The 20,266-nt window shown below is 37.9% G+C and overlaps 1 protein-coding gene across 1 annotated transcript in view; it reads right to left on the reverse strand.

Moving 5' to 3' along the window:
* Positions 1 to 20,266, reverse strand: part of LOC131859552 (uncharacterized) — a 247,870-nt gene that overhangs the window by 31,599 nt on the left and 196,005 nt on the right. The window contains exons 5-6 of the mRNA XM_059213460.1: positions 18,199 to 18,274; positions 18,015 to 18,087 (exon numbers count right to left, since the gene is read on the reverse strand). Of these exons, the coding sequence (XP_059069443.1) occupies positions 18,015 to 18,087; positions 18,199 to 18,274 (149 nt within the window). The remainder of the gene's footprint in view (positions 1 to 18,014; positions 18,088 to 18,198; positions 18,275 to 20,266) is intronic.

Consider the following 20,266-nt stretch of genomic DNA (forward strand, 5'->3'; position numbering starts at 1 on the left):
AACAAGATGTCAGACAGTTGTTCAGTGAAATAGGGGAGAACTCAGCTGCAAGCAAAGAACTTCCTACCTCTTTCACTCCTCCGATGGCAGGGCAGCTACGAATTTGTGGTGAGTCGGTTGAGAACGTAGGAGAACGGAATGCTGATTTGACCCTATCATCGACCCAGACAGTGCCTCAAGAGTGGCTGATTGCCAGAGCTCAACGTAGGGCCGCCACCAAAGCACCCATCGATCTAGAGGATATCTTCTCGCGAATGTATCAAGCAAAAGCTAAAGGGAAGAAGAAACCAAGGGCATATTCTAGAGTGACCAAGGATGAGCAAAGGAACCGCACTCTTCATATTGCCACCCCGCCCATAGACAAGCCAGCAAATCAGATAACACTGGCAGATTATAGCATCACGATTGTTCCCATCGGACGAGCTACCAAAGAGCAAGAAAAGGAAGAATTTAAGGATTCAGTGCAGAACATACTCAGACAGCTCGAAGAGATCACAACGGAAAAGGATATGTATCGGGCCCGTGCTGAGCAAGCCGAGGGATACATCGATCAGCTCCTACCGCCATTGCACAATCCCTCCGAATCCCATATTCCCCCAAGGGCATTGGCACAAAGGACCACGATGAATTTGAAGGAATTCGGGATACCGCAAAGGCCGTCAAGGAATGGATGCAAGACATCAAGAAAAGGGGAGAACAGATCCTTAAAGAGGTGAAAGAAATGGCCCTCCATCGAGAGCTCACTCTAGTCAAGTTGTTGGAGGTAAAGAGGGAATCCCTTCACATGCACGAAGTGGCAGCCTCTACCCTTCCCCTCATGAGAGCTCTTTTTTGGACACATGCGCAAATTCCCACATTGTCTGACATCCTAGATCCTCATGGCATCAGTGTTCTCAAAGAATGGTACTGGACCATCACCATGAAGAACGACGCCAAGGAAATTATTGACAAAGAAAGTGACGCATGTGAGGTAATTCTAGGGAACATGCAAGAACTAGGTAAGACCATCCTCCGATCAATGGTTTCAGGATGGATGAATGACCTGTCTGACAGTGTAATCCGGCCGGACTGGGAAGAAAGGTTGGGGACAGATAAGGTTTCCTATTCCGCTGGGGACTTGAGTTTTGCTGGTCAGTTCCATTCGGACATATTATGCTTTGAGCGCAATCGCTCCAACTGGAAGGACGGTTTAAAGCATGTAGACCAGTATCTCGAGGGCATGCAGTACAAAATTCACCACCCTCCCATGCCTCCATTCAGTCTGCTCTTCCAGTTGTGTATCAAATTCCAGGAATACGTTCGCGAGGAATGAGCAGCAAGTCGTGATCTATGGCAGGAATACCTGCATGGCGAGGACCAGTTTCTAGAGAAAGAGTGTGAAGTCGAAATAGAGAAAGTAGTTTCTCAGAAGTGCTTTTTTCCCTCCAAATCTTAAAATACACTTTTGTCCAGAAAGGGTGACAATTGACTTTTAGTCAACAAATTGTAAAACTTTTTGTGCACCTTTTTTTGTTTTGTTCCAAATTGTTGTAATTATCCCTTTTTGGGTAGTTATTGCCCATTTTGGGGTAGTTGTTGATATTTGCCTCCCATTTATGGGTATGGGCAGCAATGCTTTATGGATGAATTTGGGCCACTTATTTAGATTAAATCTAGGCCATTCATCCTTTTTGAAACCTATTTAAGGGATTGGTTTTCCCTCTTTTTTGTAAGAAGTTCTTGGATTGTTGCGAAAGCTCTGAAGAAATTTGCAGGAATTAATGCAATGAATTAAGACTATTTTCAAGTTTCCTTGTGAGTGCATGGTCTCCTTCTTCACTTAATTTAGAAATCTTTCAGTTATGTCTATTTATTTTACATAGCAGTTTTTAATCAAGCATCTGATAGAATCTTTACAGTCCATACCATTAGAGAACAGCTGATTGCTTTTCTTTCCGCATGGTTAATCTGGACCCTTTCATGCTCAGTTCGGTTATCAAATACATACCATGAATGTAGAAGTTCTAATATCGTACTTGATAATATGAAAATCTAGTTTCTCCTTTGAAGATTGCACTAGATTTATGCAAACATTGTGTCTAAATAGCTGATGATGTTTAATCTAGTTCCTTGGAGGTGTCTGTCTGCTTGACTGAATTTGCTGTCTTAGTTAGAGTTTACTGTTCGTGTCTCTCTCTCCCTCTCTATCCTTCCCTCCTTTTTCCCTTTTTTTTTTAGAAAATCTGCAGTCTTATCAAAACAACATCAAAATTAACCAATATCATCCGATGGAAAGATCGTAAAAGTTCCAAGGAACTTATCCATAAAATTGCCAGTTAAACGTAAGTCCCCTTGTGTTTCCAGGAAAAACACATCAAGCCACTGAGAGGTCCCGCAGTCAAGACCGTACAAAAGAAACCTTGAGGTAGTCTCCTTTGATCAAACCTAGAAAAAAGCATTAGAGACTTCCTTATCTCAAGAGAGAGTAGGATAATCAGTTGGCTATTCTATTCTGTGTTGGCCGTATGGAGTTTGCAGCAATGCGATTTCATCCACATCAACAGGTCCCCATCAGGGATGGGGTGTGATGTGCATCGCACAACACTCTCCAAATCCAAAATTGAGAAAAATAAAACCAAGAATCAAGAAATGAGTTATAAAACGCTCTTTTATCAAACCCATAGAACTTTCTTGAAGCCTTTTCAAATTCTTCCTCAAATAAAACATTTAAGGCCCATTTAATTAAGTGACTTTAACACTTTCTTTTAATTTTTCACTAATGTCACTTTATCTAATTAATTAAATAAAATTACCCGTCAAATGTAGTTTATTGGAAAACATTAAAAAATTAAATAGATGTATTTCCTTATAACCCAACTTTAGCTTACAAGAATAGAACAAGCTAAATGGTCCTCCAACTACTCCTCGAAAGGGGACAATACGCACTATAAGAGTTTAAGTATTGATGTGTGCATTTGGGGGGCCTCTATGTATATGCAAGCACTAGAACCATGTATGAAACAATTGTAGAGTACTAGGTGAGTTTTTAAAAACTTGTGACTTTTTCAGCTAAAATCTTTCAAAGAAAACTCGGCAATTCTCTAGCAAAAAAATCCGTTGTATAGAAAAAGAGGTGCAGACGCATCAAAAAATTATCTAATTTTTTTTTTGGGTCATAGCTCTCAAACCTTCACTCCTATCGTTGGGTTTTTCTCACATCTAACACCTTGTGCAACTTGCCATCATTGCCAGTGCCACCAACATCTACATCCAATCACAAGTACATAGCTTATCTCATTAACATATTCATTGCATACCAACATTCATATGTGATCTAACTAATATGGACACAAGTAGAACACAAGATATATACTTGGAAACCCTTTTTAATATCCTAGTTATTTTTTTTTTTTATTTTTAGGCCAACAATAGTCATCAACAAGAAGATAACCCCTTAAGGTTAGAAATCATAAACTGAAACATGCTGGAAAAGCAACCCTTCCACTTTCTGATCAGCAAGTGCCCAATGTGGGAAGGTGAGAGCATACAGTGTTGAGGGGATCGTTAGTTCAATTAACTGAAAACAATACAATGCTTGGGCAGCAAGCCAACCCCTTCCTCTTATCTAGGCAGGAAAGCAAGAAAACTTGGCGGTGAACCAACCAAGTGAGACACACAAAGATACGAATCACTCAACCACAATATTTCAGCAGGAGGACTGAAATTACATAACAATCTCAACTCAACCGCTTATGCAGCGGGAGGACCATTACACTCAGACATCACTCGACCACTTATGCAGTGGGAGGACTGAAAATACAATTTGCTTGATAATAGGCGGCAAGCCAGCCTCTTCTACTTTTCAGTGGGATGAGAATTACTAATCAGAATTGGTTAGTAGTACTACTACTTACTCTTACAAAAAATAAGATGATATGACAAGAGAGTGATGCTGAATATCCAAATAAGAACATGAAATTCTGCTAACATCAAATCTGCAGGCTGGAATTGCAAAACCAGCAGCCTAAGGAATCACTAAAAAGATCACAACTCTCTCAATACATATCCAAATCACCCAAAATCAGTCCCAAACCCACACTAGACTAGCTACGATGACAACCAACCAAAGACAATCTACCATAACTCCCTTATTGATTTTGCACGCATTCCAATGCACTTCAAAAACCTACGCCTAGCTTAGGAATTTCGATTTTGTCTAATAAATTCAAAGCTCAACCAAAGATGCCACAAACTTATAGTGTATATTGCCAGTACTAGGAAGGATGAAAGAGCCAATACCCATAACGGCCAGTCACTCCAGCAGAGAGGTATGATCGAAAATGCACTTCAGCCACAGGCAAACCAGCAAGCTCCAAAATCGTTCCAAACACCAAAAAGGACTAAGATACACACCGAGAATATAGTAGATTACAGCACACGGCTAGGTACTATGTTTCAAGTACGAAACTGGGAAGCACTAGGGAGACGCACTCCGAAGCCTCAAAAGTTCTGATGCTAATCCGGCAGCATAACATTGCAAATTTTCAAGATACCAAGAATGGGAGCCTGTTGACGTGTATTTTGTACACAATCATACATAGAATAAAATACCCAAGGGTACCTTATCCTCTCTTGAATAAAGTCTCTGATTGCTGAAGATGTCGCAAAAAAGGATCAATCAGGATGACTCCAATGTTCTTTTATGTAGGGTCTCTACGTGTGGATAAGCACCAGTGGTCGTTGTGATTGCTGTTTCATCAAGGGGCCTTACGTATCCGAAATGCAGGAACAAGATTTCCTAATACTAATGAATTCCAAAAAAGATCAAAAGGGGAAGGCTTGCAAGAGATAAACTCTAATCTAATCCTAAGAACAACTCAATGTAGGCTAGACTTGGCAAGATTCTACCAACTTCAATATTGCCATGAAATAACAACTCAACTGAAATTGATGCGATCTTCTAAGGTAACAAATGATCTTTCAATTCACCAAGGATCATGGACACTACCACGAAGGCACATATCCAAAGCTCAATGACGATTGAAGGTTTAAGTAATTCAAGTTTCTTCAGTTGACCACACAAGGCGTTCCTACAATCAGCAAGAAGCTAGTGGTTTGGAATATGAATCTCACCAAAGATCAAGCCCAACACTTAGTCCTTCAAACTTAAATACTACTTTGACTGAGAATGATTCAAGAAAGTAAACAACCATGAAGATAACCATAAGAATTGCAATAAAACACCATAACTTCAATATTTTATTGATCTCAAAGCCATCATGAACAACAATTGTTTGAAATTCCTTCTTCAAAGCTCAATCTTGTTACAAAATACTTGCTTCTATCAAATTGCTAATCTCTAATCACTAATGCTGATATCTAATTACAAAATGAAAAGGAATGAGGGTATATATAGCATCCTCAATTACAATGAACGGTCCAGATCAAAAGAAGATCAATGGCCAAGATTATGACACCTAAACCCTAATTAGGGTTTGATTACAAAAGTTCCCCTTTTATTGCACAACATTAAATGCATAGCCAAATATTAAATTTGGCACAAAAATCTAGGAAACATAGACCAGTGACAATTAAGGTGCCACATCATCTATAACAACCTTTCTTCTAGAATCTTATTCCCTTTCCAATGCTCCTTTTTAGCACATGCAATGAATCTAGACACGATTCCTTCGATCTCAGCAATTGGAATCTCGGGAAGATTCTTCATTCGTTCCTCCAAGTGGATGACCTGATCTTCTCAATCAAGAGCATGGTGGCAAACATCTGATCTCGTTGCTCATTTGTAATAACATTCTCATCTTTGCAAAAGATGACCTTGACTCTATCTTCTAATTCTTGCAAATCCACATCTGTCTCAACTGCAATCCTCCTGCCAAGAATAGCACATAATACTTCAAACACCTTGTCCTGGATCGGATGGATAATCTCTTCAACTTGATTGCATTTGTTACTGATGTCCTCAAAAAGAACTTCCTTCATCTGGAGTAAAGTTGACCATTGGAGTAAACTATGAGGTCCTCCATCTATTATCTTTTCTTGTGCTAGGACCTTCCTTGATGTTTGCCTGATCACTTGCAGGACAGGAATGATAACATCCTTAGTATGAGCAAAAGCAGCTACAGTTATCATTAGGTTGTGGATGACCTCAAGAACCTGAATAGCTCGGTGAATGGTCTGCATCATCCTTGTTGCAAATTCAATAGCAACTGTATGGGATTTGTCAATCCACGAGCTCATAAGATGAACCAAACTCCTGACTCTCTCTGCCTCGCCAACTGATTCAAGGGGAAGTGCCTGTGTAGGAGATACTGCTGGATCCTGACGTCTCAAAGGCTGATTGAGATGGCTAAAGTAGCCTCTCCAAGCGCTGACCTCTCGCTCAAGCTTCCTACTCTTTTCCATTTCTTCTCTAAGCTTGTCCTTAAGTGCCTCAAATGAATCAGTGGCATCATCCAACGTCTGCTCGGCTGTGAGTGGACCAAGCTCAAATGTCTTTACATCATATTCCTCTACGAGGATCTCACCTTCATACTTGTCCACTGCTGGTGTAGCTATCTGCAATTTCCTGGATCCTGTCTCATCTCTGATCATCTTGGACATCTTGGTGGCTTTCCTCTTTTCTGTCATTTCCTGAGAATTTCCAACAAGGCTCTCTAAATCAATCACACTATCTTCGTCCTCGATCACAATCACCCTTGTTAGTCTCTCTTTTAACCAATCTGGAATGGCAGATCTTGTTTCTCTAACCTGTATCTCATTAGGCAATGTTTCTTCTTCTCTGAGAGGAGATGTCACTTCGTCCTCATTTTTGTCTTCATGTAGTTCATTGACTTGGAGAGATCGGCTTGATGAACGTTGAGATGCCTCTCCTTCTTCATGTTTATCGTTTTGTACCATTGATTCCATAGATTCCTCCATTTCAAGTGTCCTCTTCTCTTGTCGAGAAGATGTGCTGGATGAACGATCTCGGTTGGCCTCTGGCTTCTTCTTGGAGGATTCCCTTTTCTCAGGTCTCTCTTTTCTCTTTGAGCCTCTAGGATGAGGATTACCCTCACTTACGCTTCGAAGGTTGCCTTCGCTTGTGCTTCTGGGATTAGGATTACCTTCACTCACACTTGCTCCTCCTTCGGATGGCCTTTCCTCCAAAGTAAAAGTCATAGATATGCCCTGCTCTCTCAACTTTTGATGTTGCACATCAACCCATCTGCGAGTACAAGACAAAACTGGAGCCATCAAAGCATCTAGATCCAAAATTTCAGGTTCGTTCCAATCTAGCCTTACTGCTTTGCTTTCTCGGTCATAAGATGATTGGAGATGTCTGCCACTGTCCTGAGCTTGGTCGGCCACTCTGTAAATTTTGCATTTTCTGATAAAGTCTAAAGGCAATCTGGAATGCATCTTTCTTTTCACTTCAAGATCATCTGAGAGATTCATCACAAAGTCCTCTACCTGAGGTTCATGTCTGTATTTCCTTCCGACTGTCTCTTCTATATACCCATAAGGATCAAAACTCTCTCTCATGGCAAAGAACGAAAATGAATATAAAGCTAACTCCTTTTCCGCATCATCCATGGCTAGGGCATTAGGACATACCTCAACTGAATTTCCTAGTATGATAGGAACAGGAACCCCATTTCCATGCCTGTGTCTGAATGCCTTTGCATACGCTACCAACTGTCTAATTACCTCAAGTAACACTATTCTGTCTGTCGGATATCTTGGCAACATGTAGGGAGGTGAAGGACATCCATGAACTCTAATATATGTAAACTTCTGAAATTGGATGAACCAAGCACCGTACCTTTTTACAAGCTCTTGTGCATCCTGAGATAGCCGATTGTGAATTCTGCCTTGCAATGTCCTGGTGATGTTCATCGTGAAGGTATCATTGACCAACTTGTAGCCACTTCCTGGAGGATGATGCAAATGAACATAGGAATCACAAACTCTGACTTCCCCGGGCCCTCTCCCGATCACTCCTCTGTGAGGCAGTCCTGCATATTCAAAACTCCTGATCAAGGCATATATGATGTATGAACTCATGTGGAAGGACTTGGTAGCCTTCAGTCTTCTTAACTGCACGTCCAAGCAATGGCTAATCATTCTAGCCGAATGAATTGTTCCTTTTCCTTGAACTATCACTTGGATGAAGTAGAACATCCACTTCTCAAAATAGAAGGCTTGAGGAGCCCCTGTAACTCGGTTGAGTAATGTTATCAAATCTCTGTACTCCTCCTGGAAGTCGATCCTATGTGGTGTGTTTGGAATCTTGCTCAGGCGAGGACGACTCTTGAGTAACCAATTTTTGCTGATGATGCTCAAGCAAGTGTCTGGATCATCTTCATACATGGACTTGGCTCCTTCTAAGCTTTTATAAATCATATCTTTATGTTCTGGCAAGTGAAGAGCTTCACTGATAGCTTCCTCTGAAAGATAAGCAAAAGTGTCTCCCTCCTTGGACACTATCGATCTGGACTGTGGATCATAATGGCGAGCACACTCGATCATCAACTCATGGCACTGGATTGCTGGAGGGAAGCCGGCCGCCTTGATAATGCCACTTTCAATTATTCTCCTTGCGACAGGTGATGGCTTGCCAATGTAAGGGACCTCTCGAAACTTCTTCACACTGAAGTTTCCCAAGTTGGTATCTCCAATGTTGCTCCACTTAGACACGATCTTGGTCTCCAATTCTTCGTTCTTCTGATCTTCCTTCATGAGGGCTGGACGACTGGTAGATGCTCCTGCCTTCGGGGTCGCCATCGTGACACCTACACAACATTTCATAATGAGTAATAGATTTTGCAATGTATAAATATAGATTAGATTAAAGATTAAATTTAGGAAACTTCATGATAAATCCTTGAATTATCATTTCCTAAATATAACGATGCAATTTTGGAAATTCAAAATTTCAAAATTCAAAATTTAGATTAAGACTATGATGATCAAAATTCAAAATTTGAACAAAGAGGATTTCGCCATACCTCACTTTGAGAGCTAACTCTAACAAAATGCAAAATTGGGAAATTCGCCTAGGCAAAAATCGAAGTTTGAAGTATTCAACGTGACCCTCCTCTAGCAAAGGCGCCTCCTTACTTAATTTCACCACCTTGAGGACTTCAACGTTTTGATAGAGAATTCGCTCCACTTCTAACCATATTCGCACTCTTCCTTGGATGGAAATTTCGCACTTCTCCTTGTCTTCCAAAATTGCATGCAAATGAATGATTAAATGATGATTCGAAATGCTTCAAAGTACCCTCCTTATATAAGCGCTCACCTCTTTAATTACCTCTAGGCCGACTTGAAAATAAGGCAAATAATAACAAAAATTAAAATAAAAGGAGGCCGACTTGAAAATAAATATAAAAATAAAACCCAAGCGCTCTCCCTCTTATTTAATTAAATTAATAATTAATTAATTAAATGCCTTCGTAATTAATGATTTTTAAAAGGCTAAATTAATCAATTAAATGCCTTGTGCGCACCCATTAAATGCCAATTTTAATTAAAAATATCAAGGTTCATCGAAATTTAGCATTTAATGCAATTTGAAAATGATGTTGGCGCCTAGACATGGGAAGAATAATGAATATTAACCTCATCGCTCTGGTCCCTGGCAGAGGGACAAAAGCGCTTTAGCATTTTGTTCTTGAATTTCTCGCTTTTTACGTTCAAAGTTACTTCCCTTACGTCCAAACTGGCATTTTAATTGGGAACCTTGATCTTGATCTTATTCAATCTTTTGAATGAATGTCTCTTAGACCATTTTCGCCCTGGTCCCTTGGTGAGGGACAGGAGCGAACTTTGCTTTTCTCCTTGATCCTTGATCATTTTAATTGCCAACTTACGTCACAAGGCAAGAAATAACTTCATCCATTCATTCTACGCATACTTAACTTGTCCCTTGCAAGGCGAATTTGATATTTGAGTGATTTTCGCCCTGGTCCCTTGGTGAGGGACAGGAGCGAACTTTGTATTTTAGCTCAAAATTGTCAACTTTTAACATTAACTCCTTGCTCATCACCTTTCTAATGACATTTCGGACCTTGCGTGACTTCGCCTTGATATGGTTTTTGAAGGAAATGACTGTTTTGATGAATATCGCCCTGGTCCTCCAGTGAAGGATAGGAGCGAACTTTTGTTCCTTGTGCTAATCCTTGATCATATCAACTTTCAATTGCTTTCAAAATGTAAAATAGTGTCTCTTACTCCTTCTTGAACGTTTGAAAAGGAAGTGGCACTCAAAATTCAAGCATACTTGACTATTTCGCTCTAGTCCCCTGGTGAGGGACAGGAGCGAGTTAGCTATTTCCATCAAATTCTCATAGTCTTTGTAACTTTGTTTTTCTTCGGAGTGTTCCAAACATCATCCCCATCATGCGTCTTAGCTTGGATCCGACCAAACTTGACGGAAAAGACTTGATATTCTATATTTCGCCCTGGTCTTTGACTGAAGGACAGGAGCGAATTTGCACTTATAAGCTCATCTGCGCTTTGCCAACTTTCAAATTTGTCTTCAATGGATTTATTATGCTCCCCTTCACTCATTTTTGACATGAAACTCGCTTCAACTTGGTGGGAAATTTGTCTTAGGAGGAAATCGCTCTGGTCCCTGGGAGAGGGACAGGAGCAACTAGGCAAATATGGGCTTACTTGGCGTCTTGCAATCTTCAAAATTATCTTCAATAGAGTGGTTACGCCTTGTTTCATTTGCCTCAAACTCAAAACTCACTTCACCTTCGCCCAAAACTTGTCTTTTAAGCAAATCGCTCTGGTCCCTTGGAGAGGGACAGGAGCTATCATTGAAATTCGCCCTGGTCCCTGGGAGAGGGACAGGAGCGATTTTGACTCTTTGAGTAGATTTTCTCCATCGAGGTGCACTCAAATTATATTCAACTGATAAAACACATTTTCTTTGTTCTCCTTAAATCGCGAAATCATTAAAATCTTGCAAGGACAAAGCAATCTTGGATTTCAAGCTCTGGTCCTTCAATGAGGGACAGGAGCGATTTTGTCATTTTGGCACACTTCCTTGTTTGCAAATTACTTCAAATTATATTCAACGGACAAAAGATGCCCTCCTTGATCTCTTCCAATCCAAAAATCGTCTTGGTCTTGCAAAGACAGTGCAATTTTGAGAAACAAGCTCCGGTCCTTCAGTGAGGGACAGGAGCGATTTTTGTCCTTGAGGTCAAAATCTCATCTTTTCATTGCAAACGGCTAAATCCTGGCATTCCATCATGTTGATTTCACCTTCCATTGCGTCCTTGACGCTTCAATTTGATCAAAATGAGGTCAAAAATGGTCTAAGTAAGTCCTTTCGCCCTGGTCCCTGACTGAGGGACAGGAGCGATTTGACCTTAAACTTTAAAAAAACTTGCCAATTCTGAGTCTCAAAATCTTCAAAACCTCCAATTCGTGCTCGATTGCACCTCCTGGCGACCCTGCACAAGACAAATGAAACAAGTCAATGACCAAGATGCATAAAATACTAATTTCGCCTTGGTCCTTGACTGAAGGACAGGAGCGATTTTGCCTCTATAGGCCAAAATATCAAGGTTTTAAGACTTCAGTCACTTCACAAGGCATAACTAGGCTATCTCCAAGGCCAGGGGTCACTTATCAAACTTTCCAAAATTTGGTCAAAATTCACCCGGACAAAATTGCACAATTCCATTATCAACACTTAGGCAAAATTCGAACTTGCTTTCAAAATTCCGACTGGACCTAGACAGACACACCTGACATCCTGACAGATTCGTCCTATTTCAAAATTGCAATTCATGCGAGGATGCTCAATAAACTTTCAAAATTTGACTGGACTTCGGCTTGAAAATATCAAAAAAGGAAACCCTAAGGCTTAACCCTAGTCCAGACGACTCACTCACTTACTCAAAACCCTAAAAGCAGAAAGAAGAACAAGGCAAAACCGAGCAAAAAAGAGGGGGTCCCCATTTTAATGGGGCGATGTGTGAAATGGTCACAATAGAGCCCAAGGCTCTTATTTATAACCTCACACCACCAAATTCAAATGCAAATGCTTCAAATTCATCTTTCCCCATTTGCATTTCATTACATCTCATGTGGACCCCAAGGGTGGCGCCATTCCACAAGTCAAACCTCACGCCAAAAAGCAAGGACCACGATTTTCACTTGGCAAACACTTGAGATGAAATAAAACAATATCTCCATTAATAATTTGACGTCCCCTTCTTAAACATAAATTTCGCCTAGCACTTAGGAGATATTAGGCATTATTCCCAAAGTCAATAAATCAGTAGTAACTAATCAAATTAATTAAATATTAAACCTTAGGATAAGGAAATAATATTTAATTTGTCACTTATGACTCCAATACTGATTATTGTCAAAACCAGGATGAAGCTGAGCCAAGAAGACCACTGAACTGCTGCAGGATCAGGACTCTGTCCACTGCCAGAAATAGAAATATGCCATACTACCACTTACTAAAAATAGTAAGTCATGAACCACTACTCCAAAAAGAATGATCTTTGCGCCCAGTGACAGAGCATGGAGAGCTCAGTAGGACAGTATCACCAAAATGGCCAACCCCTGACTTAATAAAAATGGTAAGTCCTCGCCTCATCAATGTTGGACCCTCATTCTTCATTCCACCTAGCCTACGAGTCTCAGGAATAGGCTAATGGACCACTGGAAGGTCATCAACGAGAAGGGGACATTACACCCTTACAGGAGAAAACCACAACAAATCAATGCTTTAATATAAATATCTTCTTTTACAATGTCCGTAGGCACCAACCCCTACGTTTATTTGTGAGCACCAACTCCCAAACCTGATTTTGTGAGCACCAACCCATTGGAAGCACCAACTCTCAAATTTGATTTTGTGTGCACCAACCCACAGGAAGCACCAACTCCCCAACTTCTGAATTTGTTTCCACCTTCTGAATGTTACTACTACAACTGATGATGGACTACTCAAACTTTTCAAATCTGCATATAAATCTGTCTTTATAATTTCTTCATAAAAATCTTCCTTGAATGCACTTATCCTTTTCTCAAATCTGAACTTTTTATCTTCTAAAATCTGTACTTATTTATCTCCCATAGACTCTTATAAATCTGTATGTAACTTTGTTCAAATCAGCACATACATATATATCTGCTGCCATATACTCAGAAATCTGTCAAAGCTGATTACTGTGTCTTCTTAAATCTGCAGCAATTCTTCATACTCTTCCTTCTAATAAATTTCTCATACATAAAACCTTCTTTTAATCTGGTATAGACTGATTATCTTCAGGGAACATATATACAGTTACTAATTTCCATTCTTATACACATTATATTTACCTTACAAATGTCTGCTGATATATGATATGCCTTTGTATACTGCTTACATTCACATACACCTTTCACTTATTACCTCTTATACTTCTTCATTATACTTCTTCACTAAGAGAGGCAACTCTTTATTAGTCTATAATGGTCTTCATTATATATATCTTTAATATCTCTGTTACTCTACTTATTCTTTATTTTTATTCCTGTACTTTTTCACATTTGTCACACACAATTCTCAACATACACACTTTCCACACACTACGTACTTCTTATTCCAGAATTATTTATTCAGCATTGTACACCACACTTCCACAAATTTCTTTTTGATTTATAGTATTAAAATTCTATTCTGACACACTCATACCAAAATGAATTGCAATCACAATATATATCCTTAAATCTGAGAGGTCATATTCATTTGAGAATATACTTTAATGAGGAGACACAACTTCTTAATCGTATCCTTAGTTTGTCTTCTCCAAGTCGCACTTTAACAAATCGCAGCCTTTTATATAGATTACTATTGCCATAATTAATATATTTCTTCGTTCATTAATCGCTGCATTCTTTAATTATAAAACTGCTTTATCAATGATAATGACTTTGTTTATTTAAGACTTTGTTTGACCACCGATTAACTGTTTGTTTTGTTTAGTTGACATCCCCCGATAACATCACAATTAATATGATTTAAACCATGACTAAAATATGACTATTGGTCATATTATTATCGATTGATATAATTACCATTTGAAGACCTTCGAACTTTAACATATCTCGTAGAAGAACACAATCACACTGCTGGCTTCTCACAAGATCTTTTGTTTCAATCGACAGTGGCCTTTGCTGGTTTGTTCTCATGGTACTGGTCCTTCAGATCGTGGCAGTTTGAACCCTCGGAAATTTTTGTATTTACTCCTTCATAATTACAGTATGTGTCTTGCAAATGTATGCTTTCTAATCTTCTTCAATAAGAGCATATAATATCCTCAAAACATCACTGCTATTCTTTTCACAATTTGCAAATCTTTGATCGCTGCATTACCTTTCTTCATCAACACTATGAATTGGTCAATCTCATACATCATATGATACTGAACTTTGTTATTTCATTCTTCATGGTCACTGCTTGCACAGATAATATAATCACTGTATAACTGCTGCATATGGTTGCTGCATAGTGATCATTTTTATTAAATTTGTTGACATCTTCATCATCTTAATGAAGCCACTTCTCCAAACTCTAAGTCATCGTCACTTGCATCAGGAACATGCTACCGTCCATTGTTATTAATATCATTACTTACTTCAGTATTTAACTTGCTGACTTATAACTGGTTTTAAAAACACGATCAAAGCCACTGCTGTATGGTAATTATCCCTGCCACCTGTGAATACTAATCATCGTTCATCTTCTTGTGATCGTTGTTCAAGGAATACCACTGTCTGCTTATAAGTCACTGCTTTGCACTATTCTTGGAATCTTATAAGTCGCTGCCCATCACAATAATGAGGTCGACAGTTACATTGAGATTGACTTCATTGTCTTACTTTACTTTAATTATTGTTTTATTTTCAAAGAAATCGTTGCCTCTATTAAAATACGATGATCACATATATGAGTATGGGCACTTAATTGCTTCACAAAATATGTGATTATATAATCTCCACTACAATATTGTCTTCTGTGTATATCGTTGGATCATTATCCTTCGTTTTTGTCCATCTCACTGCTTTATCCATGATGTGAAATATCATTTCATCGATACTTTATTTATGGCACAGATTTATAATCATACCTTACTTTTGGATCAGCACTAGCTCTGTTTTTTTATGTATCAGCACTGTGTCAGTACCAGAGTGAAGACTATCTCTGCTCTTCCGTATCAGCACTGTGTATCAATATTATACTAATAATTCTGGATCAGTTTTTATGCCACTATCAATCTATTGCTGTAGTACTATTATGTCATCATCAATCTCTTTGTTCAGTTTTACCAGAAATAGCATTCTCTTCATTGACATCAATGACAATATTTCCATCAATCTCATCCATGCAGCTTTGACATTAATGACAACATTTCCGACAAACCCAACACCACTTGGAGAGGTAACTCCACCCAGGGTTTGCCATTGAGCTTATTGCAGGTATTTGGCATTGAGGAGCTGGGAATGGTATTTATTTGCAGGCTTGCAGCTGCTTGGTTTGATATAATTTTGGCTAGGGTTTGAAGATCAAATGGAGAAGATTTGTACCAAATCCCTTTTGCTTGAGGGCAATTTTAAGACACTTATTTGCAAGTCGTTTAGGGTTAATCTTCATCAGCATCAACATCATTATTGAAGGAATTAGAACATGTTTTAAAGCCAATCAGACTTGATACATTGGCTGATTGCTTAGGGTTTGCTGGTCATTACCTTTTTGAGAGATACAAGGGTTTGGAACATCCTTTTGAGGAGCCATCATACTTAAAGAAATCGTGGACCTTGGTGTTGTTCATCCCTTCATATCAGATTTATCTCCAGGTGACTGGATTTCATTCATATCAGCAATTCATGCCTATGAGGATCACTGTGCCTTCATCACCTAGGGTTCATTTGGAGGGATCGTAAGCATCAAAAGAGTTTCTGTGCATGATTTAGATCAGCTACATTCAATCAGACCAGAAGCAGCAGCGATATGAGATATCACATCTATATCAGCTAATATATTGCTTTGTGTGATCTCGTTTTATGGCTAGGGGAAGAAGCAATCAACTAGGCATGTCTTAGACATATTGTGTACTCAAATCTATAATTTGTAGAATCATTATATGCATTTTCCTTCAGTTATACCAGTCTGATATACTCTGTATCAGATGTGATTATCAGTGTAATCAGAACTGCTGTGGTGATAATAAAGGCATATTTGAGCATTAAATTGTTGGTATAAGTTTATACAATCATTTGTTTACCTTTTCTATGCAATTGTTTATGTACCGGCATTGAGAGCCTTCAAAACAAGCATCCGAAAATGTATAAACATTCAGAAATCAGAATTCAAACACTTTACATGCCAAGTTTCACAAAATGTCAAACCAATCCAACTGAGTTTTGGGGGCAGAACGTGAAGGGGTTCTTACACTGAGTTTTTGCTGAAATTTTTCCAAGTCACATTTTTTGGCCTTGCTGAGTTTTTGCCAAGTCCAAGTTTTTCAACTATGACTAGAACAATATATCAAGATTTTGTAAAGTCTGAAAATCCTTAGTGAGGCGTGTGCCTATCGATTAACTTCAATATTTTCATCAATACCTACTTTCCATGATGTGCATGCCAATCTTATCAACATATTTGATCTCTGTTGAAAATTTTATGGTTTGACAGTGTCATGCATTTGATACAAGATATCTGGATTTGTGCCCGTCAACAGTTCTTCATGCACCTATAACATTGCTTGTCATCAATGTGTTCCTTTAAGAGGAGTACAACATTGTCCAGGGGTGCGCCCATACATTGAACTTAAACATTTCAAAATCTCACTTCTTTACAAAAGCAAGCACTTCTTTTCAAAGACACACCTACTCTCAATTTCTTCATTGTGGCACATTTGTCTCTACAAGTGTCACACACCAATGCTTAAGGTAGGAAAATATGACTTGAAAATATTCCTTTATCTTAGTGTATTTGAATGCTAGATTGAATGCACATGCAACTGTAGATTGTTGTCAATGTTTTCAAGACACCTGCTTTGTATTTGCATGCCTTTTAGATTGTGGTGCATGCTTGGATGACACTTTGAAATCTTTTGAGATTATTGAATGGTCCTTCAATTAGGTACCTAGTATTGCCACAAAAATTCATGTATGTCAGTTCTCTTCCTTGATGAAGCATTTTCCTCTATATTTTTATCCACTTGCCCTTACTATTGTTTCAAAATTTGCCTTGTGAGGTGCACACCAAGACCACTACTTCCCTTTATGAATTAACCAACTTTCATTTTCAAAAGCCTCCTTTCTCCCATCAAAATGGATTTCTTCAAGAGCCTCTTAGGATCCTACAACCACTCAAACAAAGACAAGAAGATGACAAGACAATGTAAATTGCACAAGACTTGAATGTGATAGACTTCAGTTTTGAAAATTTGACACAATACAAAAGTTTTGTATGCGTACCGGTACAACAACCACCTCACGGATTAATGCACTACTTGCCTTAGGGTAACATTGTAAATATTATGAAGCAATCAAATGGTCTAAGGACCTTAGATTTTCCAAAATGATGATAGGTTTAGCTTGAACTTCATGTGTTTCTCGAAAATTTGTGTTTTGTGTTTTTGCCACTTAGGTATATTACCAAAAAGAAGGATGTAGATGGTGATAGTAGTAGATTTGGTGAGTAGATTAGATGCATTAAAATAATTTGAAAAAGTTTTAAATATGACAAAAAACATCAAGCCTATTATTCTGCAAAGCATAAACATGTTGGTCAATGCAATATGAACCCCAGGAGAAAGATATTTGAATATATGCAATATCAAAATTATTTGAGAAAGAAAATTAAAATGAAAATTTCCTCCTTGCTCATTATAATTAGCTAATGTGTCACATATAGACTAAAATGTGCATGACAAGAAATAAAGATGGGATCATGAGATAACAAACAAAATGAAGAGGAGGATTTCTTGAGAAACGAGATGTCTTACAGTTTAGCAACATCCATATCCTCTAATATAGGCCTCAAGCGTGTGTCAAAGTTTGAGACAACAGCCAGTTTTACTGTATAAATCAAGTTATTGAATTATTATTTTCTTGGGCAACCTCAAGAATAAACCGTAGCAATGACTTTTTCGAAATCAAGAGTCAATATAAATGCATCTTTCCTACAACCTCCAGCATCTCTCAAATGGCTGAGAACTTCATATGCTCCAACTGGAAGCTTCCATGCATCACCCTGTGAGAAATGCTGAATCCACAAAACCCAGAAAAGATCTTGATTTTTAATGGATAGTACGGAAGTGCAGATACTCTATAAAGTAAACAGTCAAAGAAAGTAAACAAGAATTCCCATTTCACTTGTGTTATTAAAAAATGATGAGTAATGACACACTGATGTTCTTCTACACATGGCATTAACATCATGCTTTGTAGAGAAAGCAGCAACTAAAATACATGTAGTATTAAAAAATCATGCTTTGAGATCACAACTCAAATAGTTTCCTCAAGAATGGATTAGTTGGTTTGAAAATAAAATGAAAATCCTATTTGTTATTATTTTCAATTTCCTTGAGATACATTAGATCCTTTATGATAACATATGTTTGCAAGTGGAGATTTTGATGCATGCATTTTCAACTTATTTATGTGCATGCATTCTTTTATGGGCTGCATGGTGATATAATGGTCAGCTTGATTTCTCAACATATATTAGAAACACATGTTATTACTTACTTGGTAGCATTATTCCATCCAAGTTTGACATTATTTGTTATGGCAATAGTGATTGGAACATAGCAGAGGTGACCCTTTATTGAATAAAATCTTTTGATGAAGATTTAACTTATTGAGAATTGATCTGGTGAAACTTAGGATTTGTTTGACAAATATATGTCCCGTTTTCATCTTTTTCTTTGTTTATTATTTATCTGTTATGAGAGCATAGCCAATTAAATGTGTGTGTTTACATTTGGCGTGTGCAATCTAGCATATAACAATCATATACAAGGCTAAAGAGGACAATTGTGTAAGGTAAATAGAATAATGGTGGTTACTGTGGTGTTGTCATCCCATTATTTGCTATATTAATAAGAGAATGTTGTCCAATGTTAATTTTACTGAGGCTTCATTCTAGTCTGCATGCAATAAGAAATTATTTTAATCAAAAAGGGGTTTTATTTTCTGAAATTATTCAGTGTTGTGGATTGTATGAGTATCTCAAGATAGTGTTGAAGTATTAACTTTGATAATTTCATTATAAGTGAGATCTTTATTTATACATCACCCAAGTTATTATGGACAACTAATTTAGTTTTAGCAAAGTCAACTTTTAAGTGGCTTGTTGTAACTCCCTATTGTACCCAATAAAAAGTCGATGTTTGTACAACTCAACATTTGTTTGTTGCCAAAAAAAAAAATCATTTGTGTGTCAAGTCAAAGTCAGGAATAGTCATTTCCAATTGGATAAATTAACAAAAGCTTCCAAGGCAAATTCTTAATAGATGGTGACTGGGACATGGTGATGGGACACAAGATGTTGAAAAGGAATGGAATATTCTATTTATTTTTTTAAGTAACGGTTTGGAACTTTGATGCTGGCATCAAGACAAATTAGGAAAGAGAAAAAATAAATAATTCAAGTTAGCATTTGAAGATTGGCAATTCAGCACAAGGAAATCGTCCAAGAGAGAAAAAGGTAGATTTTATATTTCATGAGGAGATAAAACAAAGGTTTGTTGTCAACATTTAAAAAAGCCAGCCAATGCAAAGGGAATTGCACCATGGCAAATAATATACATCTATCATGTTCCCTTTTTCGAACTAAGGAAATAATTTAATAATCTAAATTTAAGTTGCCAAAAAAGTAACTTTGATTTAATTAAAGGCAATGAATCTTTTATTATTAAATTATAAAGTAAAAGTGATTTTATAAAGTGTTTTTAAAAGAGGGCTTAAGATATTATCAAAAGTGTCACTAGGACAAGGGAGCAAATTGAAATATTAAAATAAAATAAAAATAAATTCTAGAGATTCTTGAGAGGGCCCAAAATAGTAAACAAGAGATTATAAAAGGAGATAGGCTTGACAAAGATAATCCTTTTCTTGAGAATTGAGTAGCTAGTGTTCATTTTTTGGCTAGGAGATAAAAACCCTCTTGGTAACAAAAGCAAAGAATGAAAACTTCCTTGGATCTGAATTGGATTTGGAGACAAAAACCCTCTTATCCAACAAAGGAAATTCC

The sequence above is a fragment of the Cryptomeria japonica genome, chromosome 10 (genome assembly GCF_030272615.1).
Source record: "Cryptomeria japonica chromosome 10, Sugi_1.0, whole genome shotgun sequence".
In the NCBI taxonomy this organism is placed as follows: domain Eukaryota; kingdom Viridiplantae; phylum Streptophyta; class Pinopsida; order Cupressales; family Cupressaceae; genus Cryptomeria; species Cryptomeria japonica.